At 41.3% G+C, this 14,568-nt stretch overlaps 1 protein-coding gene across 2 annotated transcripts in view; it reads right to left on the reverse strand.

The window, feature by feature from the left end:
• LOC145446881 (protein GREB1-like) overlaps window positions 1-14,568 on the reverse strand; it is a 44,299-nt gene that overhangs the window by 1,162 nt on the left and 28,569 nt on the right. For both annotated transcript variants that reach the window (XM_080325254.1, XM_080325253.1), the window contains exons 21-39: window positions 14,091-14,244; window positions 13,904-14,029; window positions 13,552-13,614; window positions 13,377-13,489; window positions 11,970-12,142; window positions 10,924-11,061; window positions 10,218-10,318; window positions 9,974-10,071; window positions 9,767-9,916; window positions 9,177-9,237; window positions 8,960-9,116; window positions 8,509-8,621; window positions 7,823-7,993; window positions 3,261-3,489; window positions 2,589-2,745; window positions 1,908-2,126; window positions 1,364-1,501; window positions 844-1,018; window positions 309-450 (exon numbers count right to left, since the gene is read on the reverse strand). In XM_080325254.1, coding sequence (XP_080181380.1) covers window positions 309-450; window positions 844-1,018; window positions 1,364-1,501; window positions 1,908-2,126; window positions 2,589-2,745; window positions 3,261-3,489; window positions 7,823-7,993; window positions 8,509-8,621; window positions 8,960-9,116; window positions 9,177-9,237; window positions 9,767-9,916; window positions 9,974-10,071; window positions 10,218-10,318; window positions 10,924-11,061; window positions 11,970-12,142; window positions 13,377-13,489; window positions 13,552-13,614; window positions 13,904-14,029; window positions 14,091-14,244 — 2,678 coding nt within the window. The remainder of the gene's footprint in view (window positions 1-308; window positions 451-843; window positions 1,019-1,363; window positions 1,502-1,907; window positions 2,127-2,588; window positions 2,746-3,260; window positions 3,490-7,822; window positions 7,994-8,508; window positions 8,622-8,959; window positions 9,117-9,176; window positions 9,238-9,766; window positions 9,917-9,973; window positions 10,072-10,217; window positions 10,319-10,923; window positions 11,062-11,969; window positions 12,143-13,376; window positions 13,490-13,551; window positions 13,615-13,903; window positions 14,030-14,090; window positions 14,245-14,568) is intronic.

Genomic DNA, 14,568 nt, shown 5'->3' on the forward strand with positions numbered 1-14,568 from the left:
TGCTAAAAGTAAGCGGCACCTTGACCAGTACTATGTAGTACTAATTTCACCACTTGTGCTCAATATACACAAGAGGCTAAAGGTAAATCGCCAATGGGACACTTGTATCCTAATTGGTGCTGACAAATAACAATCAATGTTACTAAAATTATGTCAGCAAGATGGAATACGGTATTTATTCGCACAATATCATGAGTTATCCTCGGACAGAGCCGACGTTCGAGCAAGCCCGACTGAAGAGCGTACTCGCGAAACCCGAATCCATAATCAAGTAGTGAAGTAGGCCTACAGCTCCGCCGCAGTCTCACCTGTAGAAAACTTGAACTGCTTCAAGAAAGCCGACGAAATATCGCTTGACTGACAGTGCAGCAGCAGTCCCGAGTAGGTCTTCCGCGAATTCACAGCCCAGGGCAGCGCGCCGGCCTTGCTCGACGCAAACTCCACGTAGACCTAAAAAGAAACATCACACTTTACTGTAATTCCTACGTCGAGACTCTCGGGGGGCACAGAAATTCAATAAACAATTGAACAATAATAATATATTCACATTGAAATTAACACGAGTATTTTCGGTTGACACTAATTAGGAAAAATCATCGGCAACTAGTAAAGAATTGAAAAAAATATCGTGAATCAACATGAACAAGCAGCTGTCTTTCACTGTACCGCTTACGGAAGTATTTGAACAGACCTTTGGAGGTACACCACTTTGTTATACAATTGAATACTATATTCATATATCACCAATCCTACGAAGGAACACAAGCAAAAAACACATACTTCGGAACCCAGCGAGACGTAAATCACCAATCCTACGAAGGAACACAAGCAAAAAACACATACTTCGGAACCCAGCGAGACGTAACGGTCGACCACCAACACTGGATTCTTTGCGTTTGCTTTCCCGTTCGGAAACACAGTATGGCCTAGATGACACAGGAACGTCTCCAGTAGAAGGCTGGGATGCTTTGCGATGGGAGTGTGTTTTGCGTCAGCCTTGTTCACGAGTGATCCTGGGCTGAAAGTGTTAAAAAATCATTGAATACACTTCTAATTGTCAGAGCCCAAGAGAGCTCTACCTATCCAAACGTTGGACTTTACTCATAACACCATACAGAGATGGCCGGATTAGCCCTCGTTGGCACTCAAGTCAAAGTAAAGTCACAGTTTCCTATTCAAGTAAAATTTTTAGGAGTAATAAGGCCTATATAACATAATAATTACTTTTTTACATCCCCCGAAATCGTTACTTCTATGAGTAGAAATTTAAGATGTTACACGCACATGAGTACCAACGAAGATTACGTAACAACCTATGTAGTACGGTCAATCCAAATCGAGTGATACCGCATTTAAAACTTACTCGCTGCAAGATACCGCGCTGGAAACAATGTCCGGCGCCGGTAACGCCTTACAAGCGAACGCAATCTCGTTCAGACGAAGTACGGTCATGTCAGCAGCGGCAACCCTGACGCACCAGTCCACGTCCTCGTGTAAAAACCTGCAGTCAATAAGAATCAATAAGTCAATAAATAAAGCTCCAAACGCCACAAAGCTGACCAGACTTACACAAACTGCTAATCAAGTTAGTTGGCCGTCAACTAACTACTCGTTTTTGAGTAGTTCTAGTTATGCTTAAAAAAATCAAGCTGCCAAACTACTACAGAACAGGGGTTGAGTTGTGGGGGTTGAAATCCCTCCCATTTCAAACTCAAAACCCGTCAAAGTCCAGGAATTGCTTCAGAATTGCATCTGGTAAGTTGTGTTTTAATAAGTTAATTCAAAATGTTAAAAAGTGAATAGCTCTAGTTCTAGTTCCAGTTGCAAATTTGGAAAACTGAGTAGTTCTACATCTAGTTGGGCATTTTGGAAATCCAGTAGTTCGCGCAATTCTGAATCCAACATACTTTGCTCGATCGAACATCTCGTCTTTCGTGGAAACAACATTGACGACATAACACGACGAGAGACAGCATTTGGAGAAAACAGGCGCGTCCCGGCCTGGGCCAGTCTCGTTGATTTGCGACGACCACGCTCTAAATCCAATTGCGGCGTAGCGCTCCACGCAAGGCACCGATTCAACCTTCTGCAATACGTCGGTCAGCGACAAGCTTTTCCATCCACAGCTGTGGAAAGTACATTCAATGATGAGCTGATTTATTATATTCGAATCTGAATCATGTTCCCCGTAAGAAATAATCTTGTATTATGTGGAAATCCAAGTAATAAATCCTGTAATGACTGAAATTTGTTGCAAAAGTCGCTTAAAATTTAAAATAATTAAGGCATTCTACATACTATTCAACTTCTGATTTGCGAGAATATAATTATATATCGGCACACTAAACGTAACTGTTTTCATCTGAGTGCTTCGGCTATGATGACTATTTTATTACCAGCCTCCCTCCCATACTATACTTATCTGTATATCATATTTCACTGAATTGGATTTTTGTAATATATAGTATTGATTTTTATGGTTATCAAATAAAGATTCTCTCCATCTCTCGCATCAAATCAAAATCCATGCTAATACTGGTCGGTATGCGTCCAGCTGGTTTGTAAAAAAAGGTGACGGAGCGCATTACCTCATCTCTGCCGTCTGCTCCTCCCTATTCGTGGTCCACATCACCACCGAGTCGTCCAGCAGCATCGCAAACGGCCACGTGTCCACAGACTGGTTGTGTTGTCTCATGTAAGCGACAGATTGATTCATCACGCGCTGAACGGCGTATTTCATGGCCCCTGTTAACCAGAATTGCACTTAAACTAGGTTTAGACGGTCTTGAAGACAGCTACTTGTACTCAAGTGAAGTCCCGGATGGAGTCTTGGTCAAAGAAAGTTTTGTAACACACTTCAACCGAAACGTTATCAAATGCTACTAAAAAGTGCCGTCGCAGTTATAGAAGTCATCAAGTTATTCTGGTTGGTGGACCATCACAAACTCAATTTCTTTCTATGAGCATAATTTAATTTTAATTAATAAAATTGGTTGATTCACTTGGTAACATCGATAAAAATGTAATGAACGCATAATTATCCAAGTAGATTTGAAGAAAATATTGGTAGTTGGAGCCGGTAAATCGAAAATGTGCGTAGTAGACGAAATTATAGTAGGTTGTAAAGTAAAGCGAGTCTATTGCCTTGTTTATAACTATTCTAGTGCTTCTAGTTCTTCCATCTACTCCAATCTGGACAGGTATCCACAACCAGAGATTCGTTTGACTTTTCCCCACATAATCATCAAACAGTCACGAACCTGCGCCAAGGTCGTCAAATTCCCCAGGTAGAGCCATCAAAATTTTATCGCTCCAAACGCGTTCATACTCCTCAAAATCGCCGCGTCTCACGACAATCACGTGCACAGGCCCAGCGTCGGCGATATCGTCCTCGGTCGAAACCCGCAGGGCATGGTCCAAATTGCACATGCTGTTTCGAGCACCGCGAACGCCCAACGTAAACACGGGAGTCTTCACCCCTGGTCGGTCCTGTAACGGCAGTCATCGCGGTCAGTAACGAACTACTTTGACTTTGAGTACTCACGTAGGTTTCATCTACTCGCATAAGTCAAGCGTTTCCACCTCAACTGATTAGCTTTTATCGACCGACTTTTTAGGGTAATTAAGCAGGTTGTGACTACTTGCTCCACTTACTCGAGCCGTTCAGAATAGGAATAGGACGTTATATGCATTGTCCTTGATGGTTCTGCGGCTTATACACCGACTGATGAAACGCATACACAAGATCTGTGCAGTGCATATACATTCCATCATACCATATGGACAAGGAAAGTGCAGATATAGCCTTGTAAGGCTTTCCAAGTCTACATTATCTTGTCAGTTATGTTATTAGACTACTTTTACTTCTACTTGAAAAATTTTACAATTTGGATCAGACATGGGGTGATTACTTCATGAATGTAATCGATTGCGATTACGATTACTTCTGAATCACGCGATTACGATTACAGCAAAATCGGGAAGTAGTCGATTACGATTACATTGGAAAAGTAATCACGATTACTCACGATTACATTTATTTTGCATCGTAGTAGTTATATTGGAAGACAATACATGGATTGCGCTGGAAAGGCCCAATGATATAACAACTGTCTTTAAAAAAGATGGGACATTTCCTTGTTACGTCATAATGTACCCATTGCCCATTTTATATAGGACGATTTATCGCACCCAATGATTTGCATTCTTGCCAGGTCCATAACTGCCGCACCCTCAATTCCCCAATAGGGTGGGGAGCGTTGTTGGAGGGGACTCAAAAGTATTTTGTAAACCAACATAAATTATAGAGTATTTTCGAGAGATTTCATCAACTTTGAATTTCTCTTTGAGCTTTGCGATTTGAAATTTTCTAGATAGCTTGATTTCGAAATGCATACGTCTCCCCCTCAAGAAATAAAGCAGGCATAATTCATAGTAATAGGCATTTAGGTGCCAGTCAATACATCAAAAGACATATGCAGTTTCGGCCAACATGAGACTCCACGAAGTGTGCTATTAAAGAAAGACATTGGCCAAAACTTAGGGCAAGGGTCGGCAACCTACGGCCCGCGGGCCGGATCCGGCCCGCCAAGCGAAATCGTCCGGCCCGCGACATAATAATTAGTTATCACAAGAATGCGGCTCGCCGTTTCACAATGAGTTTCAATCAGCAGTACAGCACTGCTCGGAAAGTATGCGGCATTGATACGATATAAGTTGCCTACATCGTATTAGTCTATTGTGACACCACAATACGAAGGCGGTTGAAGTAGGAGATGGAGATTGTCTAGAGTAGACTAGATCAGTGCTTATCAATCGGGTGTATCTCGCCTCGCAACCGAAGGTGTACGATACATTTTGAAGGGTTTACCGATGGGGTGTTACAATAAAGGTGTCCTTCCTCTGCTTCAAAAACGCTTGGAACATCTCAGACGCAATGACAAAATCTCAAACTTAAACTGTTTAATTACAGATAACTAGCCTCTGTAGGCTAGTTATTCATAGTTTAATTCTCCAGAAGGCATTGTGCGCCAATACTACAAACCTGAAGTGTTTTGGCCACAACGATTAAAACTGTAAATATCATTTTGTCTCACAAACTGAATCACCAACATTGTTACGACGGATAACTAGAAGCATAGAATCAATAGAAGCATAGAATCAATAGTATAGAATCAATAGCATAGAATCAATAAGTCGAGCACTGAGAACTGAGAAATGAAATAGAGCAACTTTCCTCGAAAATACAAATACCGCCGACTTATAATCTTGTAATCGAAAATAGGTATCTAATCTTGCTCTCCTGGTACATTTAACGTCACATCTGAACAAATTGAATTTGCAACTTCGGGGGGGGGGGGGGACAACTGAATACATGAGATGTTGAGGCGCATTTGAAACAAATCTGCGGCTCGGGGAATGTCAACAGTACAGAGTAAATTATGCTCACATTCCTATACTGAATAAGAGAAAACCTAGTACCAACACTATATTTGCAACTGTGATACGAAATTTAATTACTGGATATTCACCCGCTTTTCCGACATTCCTTCTATACAAAATAAATTCTGACTATTCAGTACTCCATTTAATGTGGACGCCAATACCATTGTCTGAAAATTTCAAATGGGCCTTTTTGCAATGCGATGCAGTTGGATTGAATGACAAATTTCATACAAAGAGCATATCACTGCATGACTTTGACAAAGAGTACGTTCTTGAAATCGATCTTTATCCCAGCTTATCAAACGATGCAAAAGACATCGCATCGATTTTTGGCAGCACGTACGCATGTGAGCAATAGTTTTGAACAATGAAACTCACGAAGAGCAAGCCAAGATCACGTATCTCGGACGCCCATTTAGAATATGGTCTGATTCTTGCTTCATCTGACTGTTACCTGAAGTTGAAAACCTTTCACAAAGCAAGCTCCGTCAATTGTCATATTTATTCTGCGTTGTTGAAGTGCAAATACATGTGTTTTATGATTGGTGTGATTGAGATTGCAACAATGTAGGATTATATACCGAAGTTAGCGGAAAATATAGTACTAAGAAAAATTCCAGCCCGCCAAAAAGTTGTACACTCGAAATTTGGCCCGTGACTAGCAAAAGGTTGCCGACCCCTGACTTAGGGTATGTGTCCATTGTTAATAGCTGCGCTAGGTGGGCGTGACTAACAGTTCATTCCTTCTTATCTGAGCCCACGATGCAAATGCCACCCGGGCACCCACATACCATTAGACATGACAATTTGTGTGTGCTTCTCACGCAAGTTTTTCTTTTAGTCTGCTGTTTGGGCCACTACAATCAATCTTTTGGCTATATGACAGACACAATTAACAACATACAATAAAGTAATTATTGCAAGATACCAGATGTTATGCTTATGAATTACGCCGACAGGTCAAAATGTTCAGTAAAGAATTGTGAAATAGCGATTGGCGCCCGTTTTGAGAAGAATAATATGAGAATAACAGAAAGTGAACATAAAATTCTGCCTTCAACTTAATGCAGATTATGCAATGCAAGCTGCCATTACGAGAAAAGGCAAAATACCGGCCCGATTATGATATATATCAGCAGCTGTTGATCTTAATGCTTCGTTGTCGAAAACGTAATGTTTTATTTGACGAGTACAAAATTTTAAACCTTTGTCTGCTGTACGTTCGTACCATATAGGCCTACTGCTCGTCAAGCAGCAACGGTGAAACTGCATTTAACTATAGAATTAGAACTATTACATTCTATATTTTAACTAAGCATAACAAAACATCGATACAAAAGTTGCTATTTTAACTTAGGCATAGAGGTGATTATGATTAATTATCCTGATGCGAGCTAGTGGCGTCTGAAATGTATTGATAAACCGATGTACAGCACGGTGGGTTTTCTTACAATCACACTACTTTACATCGAATATCTATTTACTATGTGTGGACAGCTGGACACTTCCTAAGCAAAGACGAGCAAAGCTAATAGGCTACCTCTGACGTAATAATGAGCAGTGGCATTTGAAAATCAGACGTTTATGGTCTCAATAAGTGGTATAATACCTCTTCCTTTTTCACGAGTGTTCGGTTTATGTCACAGTCCTTGTACAAATAAAAAGTAATCGTTCTTTCACAAAGAAATCGATTAAATATGGGAAGTAGTCGATTACGATTACGATTACTTCGGGATTTTTTCGAATGTAATCGATTGCGATTACGATTACTTGAAAATGCTGTAATCGTCGTAATCGATTACGATTACTAATCGTGATTACCCCATGTCTGCTTTGGATTTCGAAAAGTAGAAATACTTTTGCGATAAGTTTGAAATAGCTCCTGTATCACTATACCTGAATAGACTTTTGGAGATTGTGCCTATTTGTAGTGTCATTAGTAAATTTCGTTAGAAAGTGCCACCTCTGATAAAATACCAAAAGATAGCGACCGACAAGAAGCGTCCGGCTTCTTGATCGGTAGGTCGTGGGTTCGATCCTCGGCTGGGTCAGACCAAAGACCTGAGGAGTAACACTGGTATCCATGACTTCCCCGCTTGGCGCTCAGCATTACCGGGATAGCATGGAGGGGTGGTGCAAGACTTGGAAAGCCTTACAAGGGTATATCTGCAACTTCCTTGTCCAACGGCTTATATCATGCACTAATGGTCGATCGATTCAAGTAATTTTGACATGACTCTGAAATACCTGCTTCTACGTGTAATGTAGTCAAACTTTGCGGAATTACTTCTACTTCTACTTGAGCAGTTATCCAGACTACTTTGACCACGTCTGCCTGCGTGCGACGTCGTTGCACAAAATTCAAACAAACTCATACTTTCGTGGAAAGGTTTATGGCCAGAACGTTGCTTTCCTCAGCTTGGCCGAAGATAAAACGGTGCCTCTCCGATTGCGGAATCGAGAATTGAACATTCAACGCGTCTCCGCTGTCGTCGCAATAGCTTTGTTGGGTATCGCAACTCGTCATCGCAAAGTTATGTGTCGTCACCTGAAAAAATTGCAAGTTGAACTGCGAACGCTTCGAACCAGAAACCCTGGTTACATGCCACGTGCGATATAAACTGAACAGCAGGGTTGTAACCAAGTCGCAACGTTCCGAGTCGCGAGTCAATTTCACTTTTATAGTTTTGACTCGAGTCAAGTCGAGTCATCTTCACTTCACCAGCGAGTCAAGTCAGGGAGTAACGGGTCGAGTCCGAGTCATAGCGTTGAGACTCGAGTCCGAGTTCAAGTCGTAGGGTTCACCGTTCATTATCGACATCAAGACGCTTCTGTGAAACACTTGGGTGACATCAAAAGCCTCGCTCTTGTAATATACTCATCTTCTCACTTTCAACATGTTAATGGGTTTATGCACCACCATTCTTCAAGTATCGGTCCTGATACACGAGAATTAAATCAAGTAATATAGAATGTCTGGAGTCTTGGTTGATTGAGTTGAGTCGAGTCATTTTCCATTGTTTTTATCACAGCCCTGCCGAACAAGCCATCGTAACTACTCACCACACGGGCGGCGTTCCTGTATCGTTTGCAGCGATCGCATTCTCGATGGCTTGCGTCGTGAGCCGGATATTTACCGACCATGCACAGCGATGTACGAGGTAGGGTGTTTGATGCTGATAAATAAAACGCAATAAATATTTTGCATAAACTCCTGGTAAGGCTGGGCAGAATCGAGTGTTGATTGTTTCATTAAGGGTTCTGTTATCAATAAGAATCATGGTTTCGATATTTATTCCTGCAGTGGAAGCCTTGACATCTTGGCTGGTCAGTGGTCATAACAAAGCATCCAAAACATGTAATACAAAGCTACGAATGTTACTGGAAATGACATTTCACAAAGAGCAATATAGTACCGTAAACCGGGGTAACTTTGGACTTAAGGGTAAGTTTTTCATGTAATTTGCGGTAAAATAGAATGTATATCGAATGGAATGTAAACAAAATCGTTTACCAGCCTCCAGTTCGTGATGGCTTTTCCCGTTGGTGATACAGCTCATTTTCGCGCTCCCGCCAATCGTCGATGACGTGTCGTACGACATCTCCAACATGGTGGTGTAAACAGGCCAACACGGAAATGTATCAGCGTCAATAACCGTATAACTGGGACGCTGCCAGATTAAATAGGATAAATATGAAAAAATTTCAGAGGCGAGACTGCGTCGACGCACCTTCTCAGCAGCGGAAGGCACATAATCGTAGACCTCGACTTGAAGTAGCTTCTTTAACGTTCTGTAGGTAGACACAAGAGATTTTTTGCGTAAACTCTTTCTCAAGAACCGAAAATGATTGTGTCATTTCACGAGGTGCTTAACAGATACCATATTAGTTACACACTCGAGTCATAAAATCGCAGGTCACAGAATTACATGAATGTACGATGTACAGTTGTACACACTGATAGTCAAGCAATGCAATCTATCTGCCTACCTATAGAATTTTATCATACAGACAGCTGAAATTTCACTTTTTACCATGACTTATCATTAACCAGACTATTACAATAGGACCTTCTATGATTCAGATAAGCTTCACGATATATATAAGTCACAGTAATTTTGAAAGCTTTGTACGAATACATACAACATGAAATCAATTAAAATGTGTGAGTGCCTAGGTCTATTACTAAAAGATGATTATGACTACAAGAGTTTGCGATCAAATCACGGTAGATACGTTCACCGCTTGTCGTCATTTTTCGCGCCCAGTTTCAAGACACAAAAACATAACAGAAGTCCTCGGTAACAAACTCCAGCCGTACCTGTTCAATTGCATTGCAAAAAGACAGCAACCGCCCGCAACCCTCGTGGGCGAAGTCGTAACAATCAACACAGATTTCGTGTCAAATCGACCTGAAGCGTACGTTTGGCTTTCAAAGTCTGTATGCTGCGAAAGCGGACGAGTCCATTTCCTACGCAAATGCGGCGTTTTAGTATGCGGCACTGCGCATATATAAGTCGAGTAATACCGATAATACTCAAAATTTTGTTCTCCTTTGCTGGAAACCCGCTCCTGACACCATTGCGTGTGCGGATGTGGAGGTAAATCCTGATATTTCTGAGTTTTCTAAGAGAACAAATGCAATATCTTTGCGCAGGACAATGAAAATCTTAGCTGAAGCCAGTCAAGAGACGCTGAACATACACAAAGAAGGAACGATACACCAAAATGGCATTTATACACAAAAAAGTAAACACAACGCGCAAACTTACGCTGACATAGCTCTGCACAATGTCGTGTAAATCTCTCGATACGATCACAGTGGGAGATGATATTCGGAAGGATGGTTCATTCGATGCGGCACACGAGAATTCTACAAAAAGTGGATGGTGTACAGGGCACTGTGCGGATAGATGATGGTTAGCAGAGGTGGCCGGAGATGGTGCGAGACTAGCTCAGTTTCATGCATTTTAGTGAGAGCGCGAAAGTACAAATATCAGTGGTTGCCAGACATTTGAGCATGTGACCCAATAACCCCTATCAGGAATTACACTAAATAGAGTAAAATACAGGTAATCTAATTACAATATAATTTCTGATTTTTATGAAAATGCTACAGGGGAACTCTGTAGTGCAAAAGGAGCCAAACTTAGTGAATGAATTTGATATGAATGAATCTAGTAGGAACTGAACTTGATTTAATTCGGAATTCAATTCAATTTCCATGATTTTGCGAATGCAGCAATTCCAATTCCGATCTAATTGGCAAAAAAGAGCATAGCCATACCGTAATTCTAATTCTTATCTAATTTGGAAAAGCTGTAAATATCCAAGCTATCCAACTCTGCCCGTTACTAAGCCGAATCCTAATCAAACCCTTAAACGTAGTTCTGATTTTCACCCGCACTTCATATTTCTCATGCCAAAATGCCATGTCACACTATGGTCACGTGAAAATAGCAGCAAACGCCCACAGACCTCTTTTCCGCTTCCTGGTCTCGGAAAATTCCAGGGACGGCGGCCGTTGCGGTGAACTTTCGTCAACGCTCTTCCACTTCAGAGGCTCCTCCCTTTCGGATGAATCGTCCGAGAAGGAATCCATGCGAAGTGCGTCATCTGCAGCGTGCAAGAATATTACAGTTACACCTTGAACACTCGAAACGATTCAGAATACTCGCCAGTTGAGCATACGGCACTTGAGCATCCCAAAATTAACGCTTTCGCTAACCCTAACCCAAACCCAAACCGAGCTCTCAACCAACCCTAACCCTTCCTCCTATCGTCATGCTCAAATGACACATCCTATTATGTCGCATGTTCATTGGGGTTCTTCAAAATATCTTTTTATTCTAATTTTACAGGCTACTTGATACAATTGTTAGGTTGCCTAAAAAACGCAGCACTCCAATTTTGGCACAATTCCAACCTATAGAAGCATTGCTATATAACAGGGACGTGCAACAAACGGCCCGCACAGATTTTCTACCCTGAAAGTGAAATTCTGTTCCGAAAGTATTGACAAACTTTATACGTCACAGATTGAATCCAAGTATGTCAATCTGAGAAACTACCTGCCCTGTTCGGCTCTACATACATTTGCGACCATCAACATTAACGAGACAGGGCTACGTTTCGATATAACTGATGTTCACGTGCATTCTTTACTAAGGGTTGCTACATACGACATGCAGCCAGAGTTCAAAGAACTTGATAACAACTTCGACCGACCACAGATTTGTGATTGATTTCAACAGATACTGTTAATAAATTCATTAAATACTGGTTTTAGTATCATGAAATACGATTTATTCCATACGTGGCTAAATACGTGATTGATGTAGATATTTTGTAATCCGGCCCGCCAAGTAAATGTCTCTACAGGTTGGAATTGAGCTCTAATGTTGCGTTCATATATCCACGGAAAGATATTTACAGTGTATAGAATGAAACGAATTGTTTGACACAGCTTACTCTGGAGAAGCACATTGACAGCAAACCTCTCCCGTTCAAAAGTAAGAACCCACCTTCGCTGTCACTTTTGCATTTCTTTTCCGGGGGCTGTACGTAGTTTTTGGGCCGTTCGTCGCACACAATCCGAGAAGCCAGTTTATAGAACGACATTTCCGCAAGCAACGACGATTGTGTCAGAGCACTGCAGGACGTGCCAAGCAACCGCAGGTCGACGTGGGTCAGGTTGCTGGAAATAATGACCGGGTTACCGTTTTCAACAACAGCACTACTAAATTGGTCTGGTACGCCGGAAAATGCGGCAAGCTCGAATCTATTTCAATGAAGGATGATAATGTGACAAGTAGGGTGATTTTTTGACCTAAAAAGGAAAGATTTTGACCAAAAAAATCAAAATTTTGACTTTTCTTACCACAAAAAACTCCTCATGCAGGTAAATTAGGTGTTTTCCCACATAATGTTAGAATATTACTACTTATCTACATTTCTGGTTGGAGCTGTCAGTCCTTACGAAGTAGTTTGGCCTGAAAAAACTCTTCGACTTGGGAACTGACAAATTTTGACATGAAAAAACGCTATTTCAACGAAATCTGGACCTATGGAGAATTCCAGTAGTTATACATCACGCATTATGGTAGAATTAATTAAAATTTGTTGTAGTACCACCACGAAAAATACTTCCTATGTTCTCGGGTAGAAAGTGTCTGTCCTTACTAAGTAGCTTATTGCCAAGAACATAGAAAAAACGTTGAACAGCAGCAGTCGTGGCTGGCAACACTGAAGTTGTGCGTACGCTGCTGGTGAGAAACCGTGTTGCTACATTCTAACAATGTTGTCCAAATCACAATTTTTCATCGTGCGATTCTTGATATAAGAACCAACGCCCACGCACTCTTGCTTCAGATAGGATATTGAGGTACGTGGAGCATAACACCATGTCAGCCTGTTTGTTTCATTTGACCGTTTGGATTCACAATGAGCTGATAATGGGCCGTCTACAACGGTAGGCCTATAAAGAAGGCTACAAGCTGTAAAATGTCAAATGACAAGTTCACCGACAGTGCAAGCATCTATGTTACAAACGAAATGCAGGTTTCAAAAACATTTGGAGTTTGTAAACAATTTTGACAGCTTTTTGACCTAACGCTACAATGTTTGTTGCTCGCTTGTTCTTATTTCACTCGCAAAAGTAATGCAAACCAATCTAAGAACTATTTTCGGCTTTACAAAAACCCAACTGTAAAAAGTGAGCAGTTTTATTAATTGAGGTACTGGTGCTGTAACGAGCATTATGGATAGTATACAAATTTGTGTGCTAAGAGTCAAGTTGAAATTTCACCACAACCAAACGGGAACCAATATCATTTCCAAGCGTTCAAGTCCAATTTAGGTTTCTGGCTCCTCGCCTTGGCGTTAAAGATCAAGAACACCACAGTACGGAGATCATGGTAAGTAAATTTTACCTTGGAAGAGCTTGCGTAGCCAAATTTCGTCCAGTGTATATCAAAACCAAAGGGATGCAGTCGATCTCAGACAAAGTCTCCGGCGTCCAATCGCCAGACTTGCCTTTAGATTTCTGAAAACGAATTTTAAGTTAGGAACTGTACGGGGACACGTTATTTCGGAGACCACACTGACCTTGAGTACTTTAAGAAAATGATTGGATAGGAACGGCGCCCTGCTCATAGAGTACAGCATAATCTGGAAAGGAAATTGCGTGAAGTACAAAGAGCCATGTTTGATCGAGTGGCAATGAAACTCGGTTCTGCAAAATGACCGTGAAACCGCAATGGCCCAGGAATGAGATGGTGGATTCTCAATTGAAAAAAATCAGACATTGCTTCACAAGTTTTTGCTTAACAAAATTATTAATTACCAGGTGAGCATGATGATTCAATTTGTGTGGAAGGAATATTTGTCCTTTTCCAGCATCGGCACTTCAGTTCAAGCATTATGACGGGGTTCATATTGTCCGGTGTGTTGTACTTACCTCAAAAACGTTCTGCATTTTCAATTTCTCTCTCGCGTCGATCAAATCGTCGGCCATCTTTTCGGCGATACATTCGTGCGGAATCCGCAATAGCACGGACTTTCCTCTGCTCGAGGATAGCAAGCTCTGCATCGGGGAACATTACCGTTACCACCGGAACATCATAAAATCTCCAAGAAACGCATACCGTGACTATAGAATAAGTTAGAGCGGACGAATTCGAAGTGACGTTGGATTGAAGTATATCTTTGCGGCTATGAGATTGATAACGTTGAAACGAAGAGATGTAATCGGACAGTACGATTTGCGCTTTGACTAGTGACGAATGGACGGACGGAAGACTGTAAAAGCAAAAACAGAATGATAATATCCAATATACAGTCATCACATCATTGCGATGAATGGCACTACAAAAAGAAAGAGTTAATATTCTACTTCTACTCCTCAAGAGAATACGTAAGTTATTTCTTGGCTATGAATTTGGGACTTATCAGAACCGCTGACGATACACTTGTATTTTAATACATTTGCTACGCATTTCTTCTACACTCCAGTAACATCAGTTAGGTTGCGATTTTTTACTGGAGAGATAATGCAGTTTGACGTCACCTTACTAGCACAACAGGCTTTTACCGCACACTCGGCCAGGCCGAGTCTCATTCAAT

The sequence above is a fragment of the Botryllus schlosseri genome, chromosome 9 (genome assembly GCF_051294905.1).
Source record: "Botryllus schlosseri isolate E-star chromosome 9, Bs_hap1, whole genome shotgun sequence".
Taxonomy (NCBI): Eukaryota; Metazoa; Chordata; class Ascidiacea; order Stolidobranchia; family Styelidae; genus Botryllus; species Botryllus schlosseri.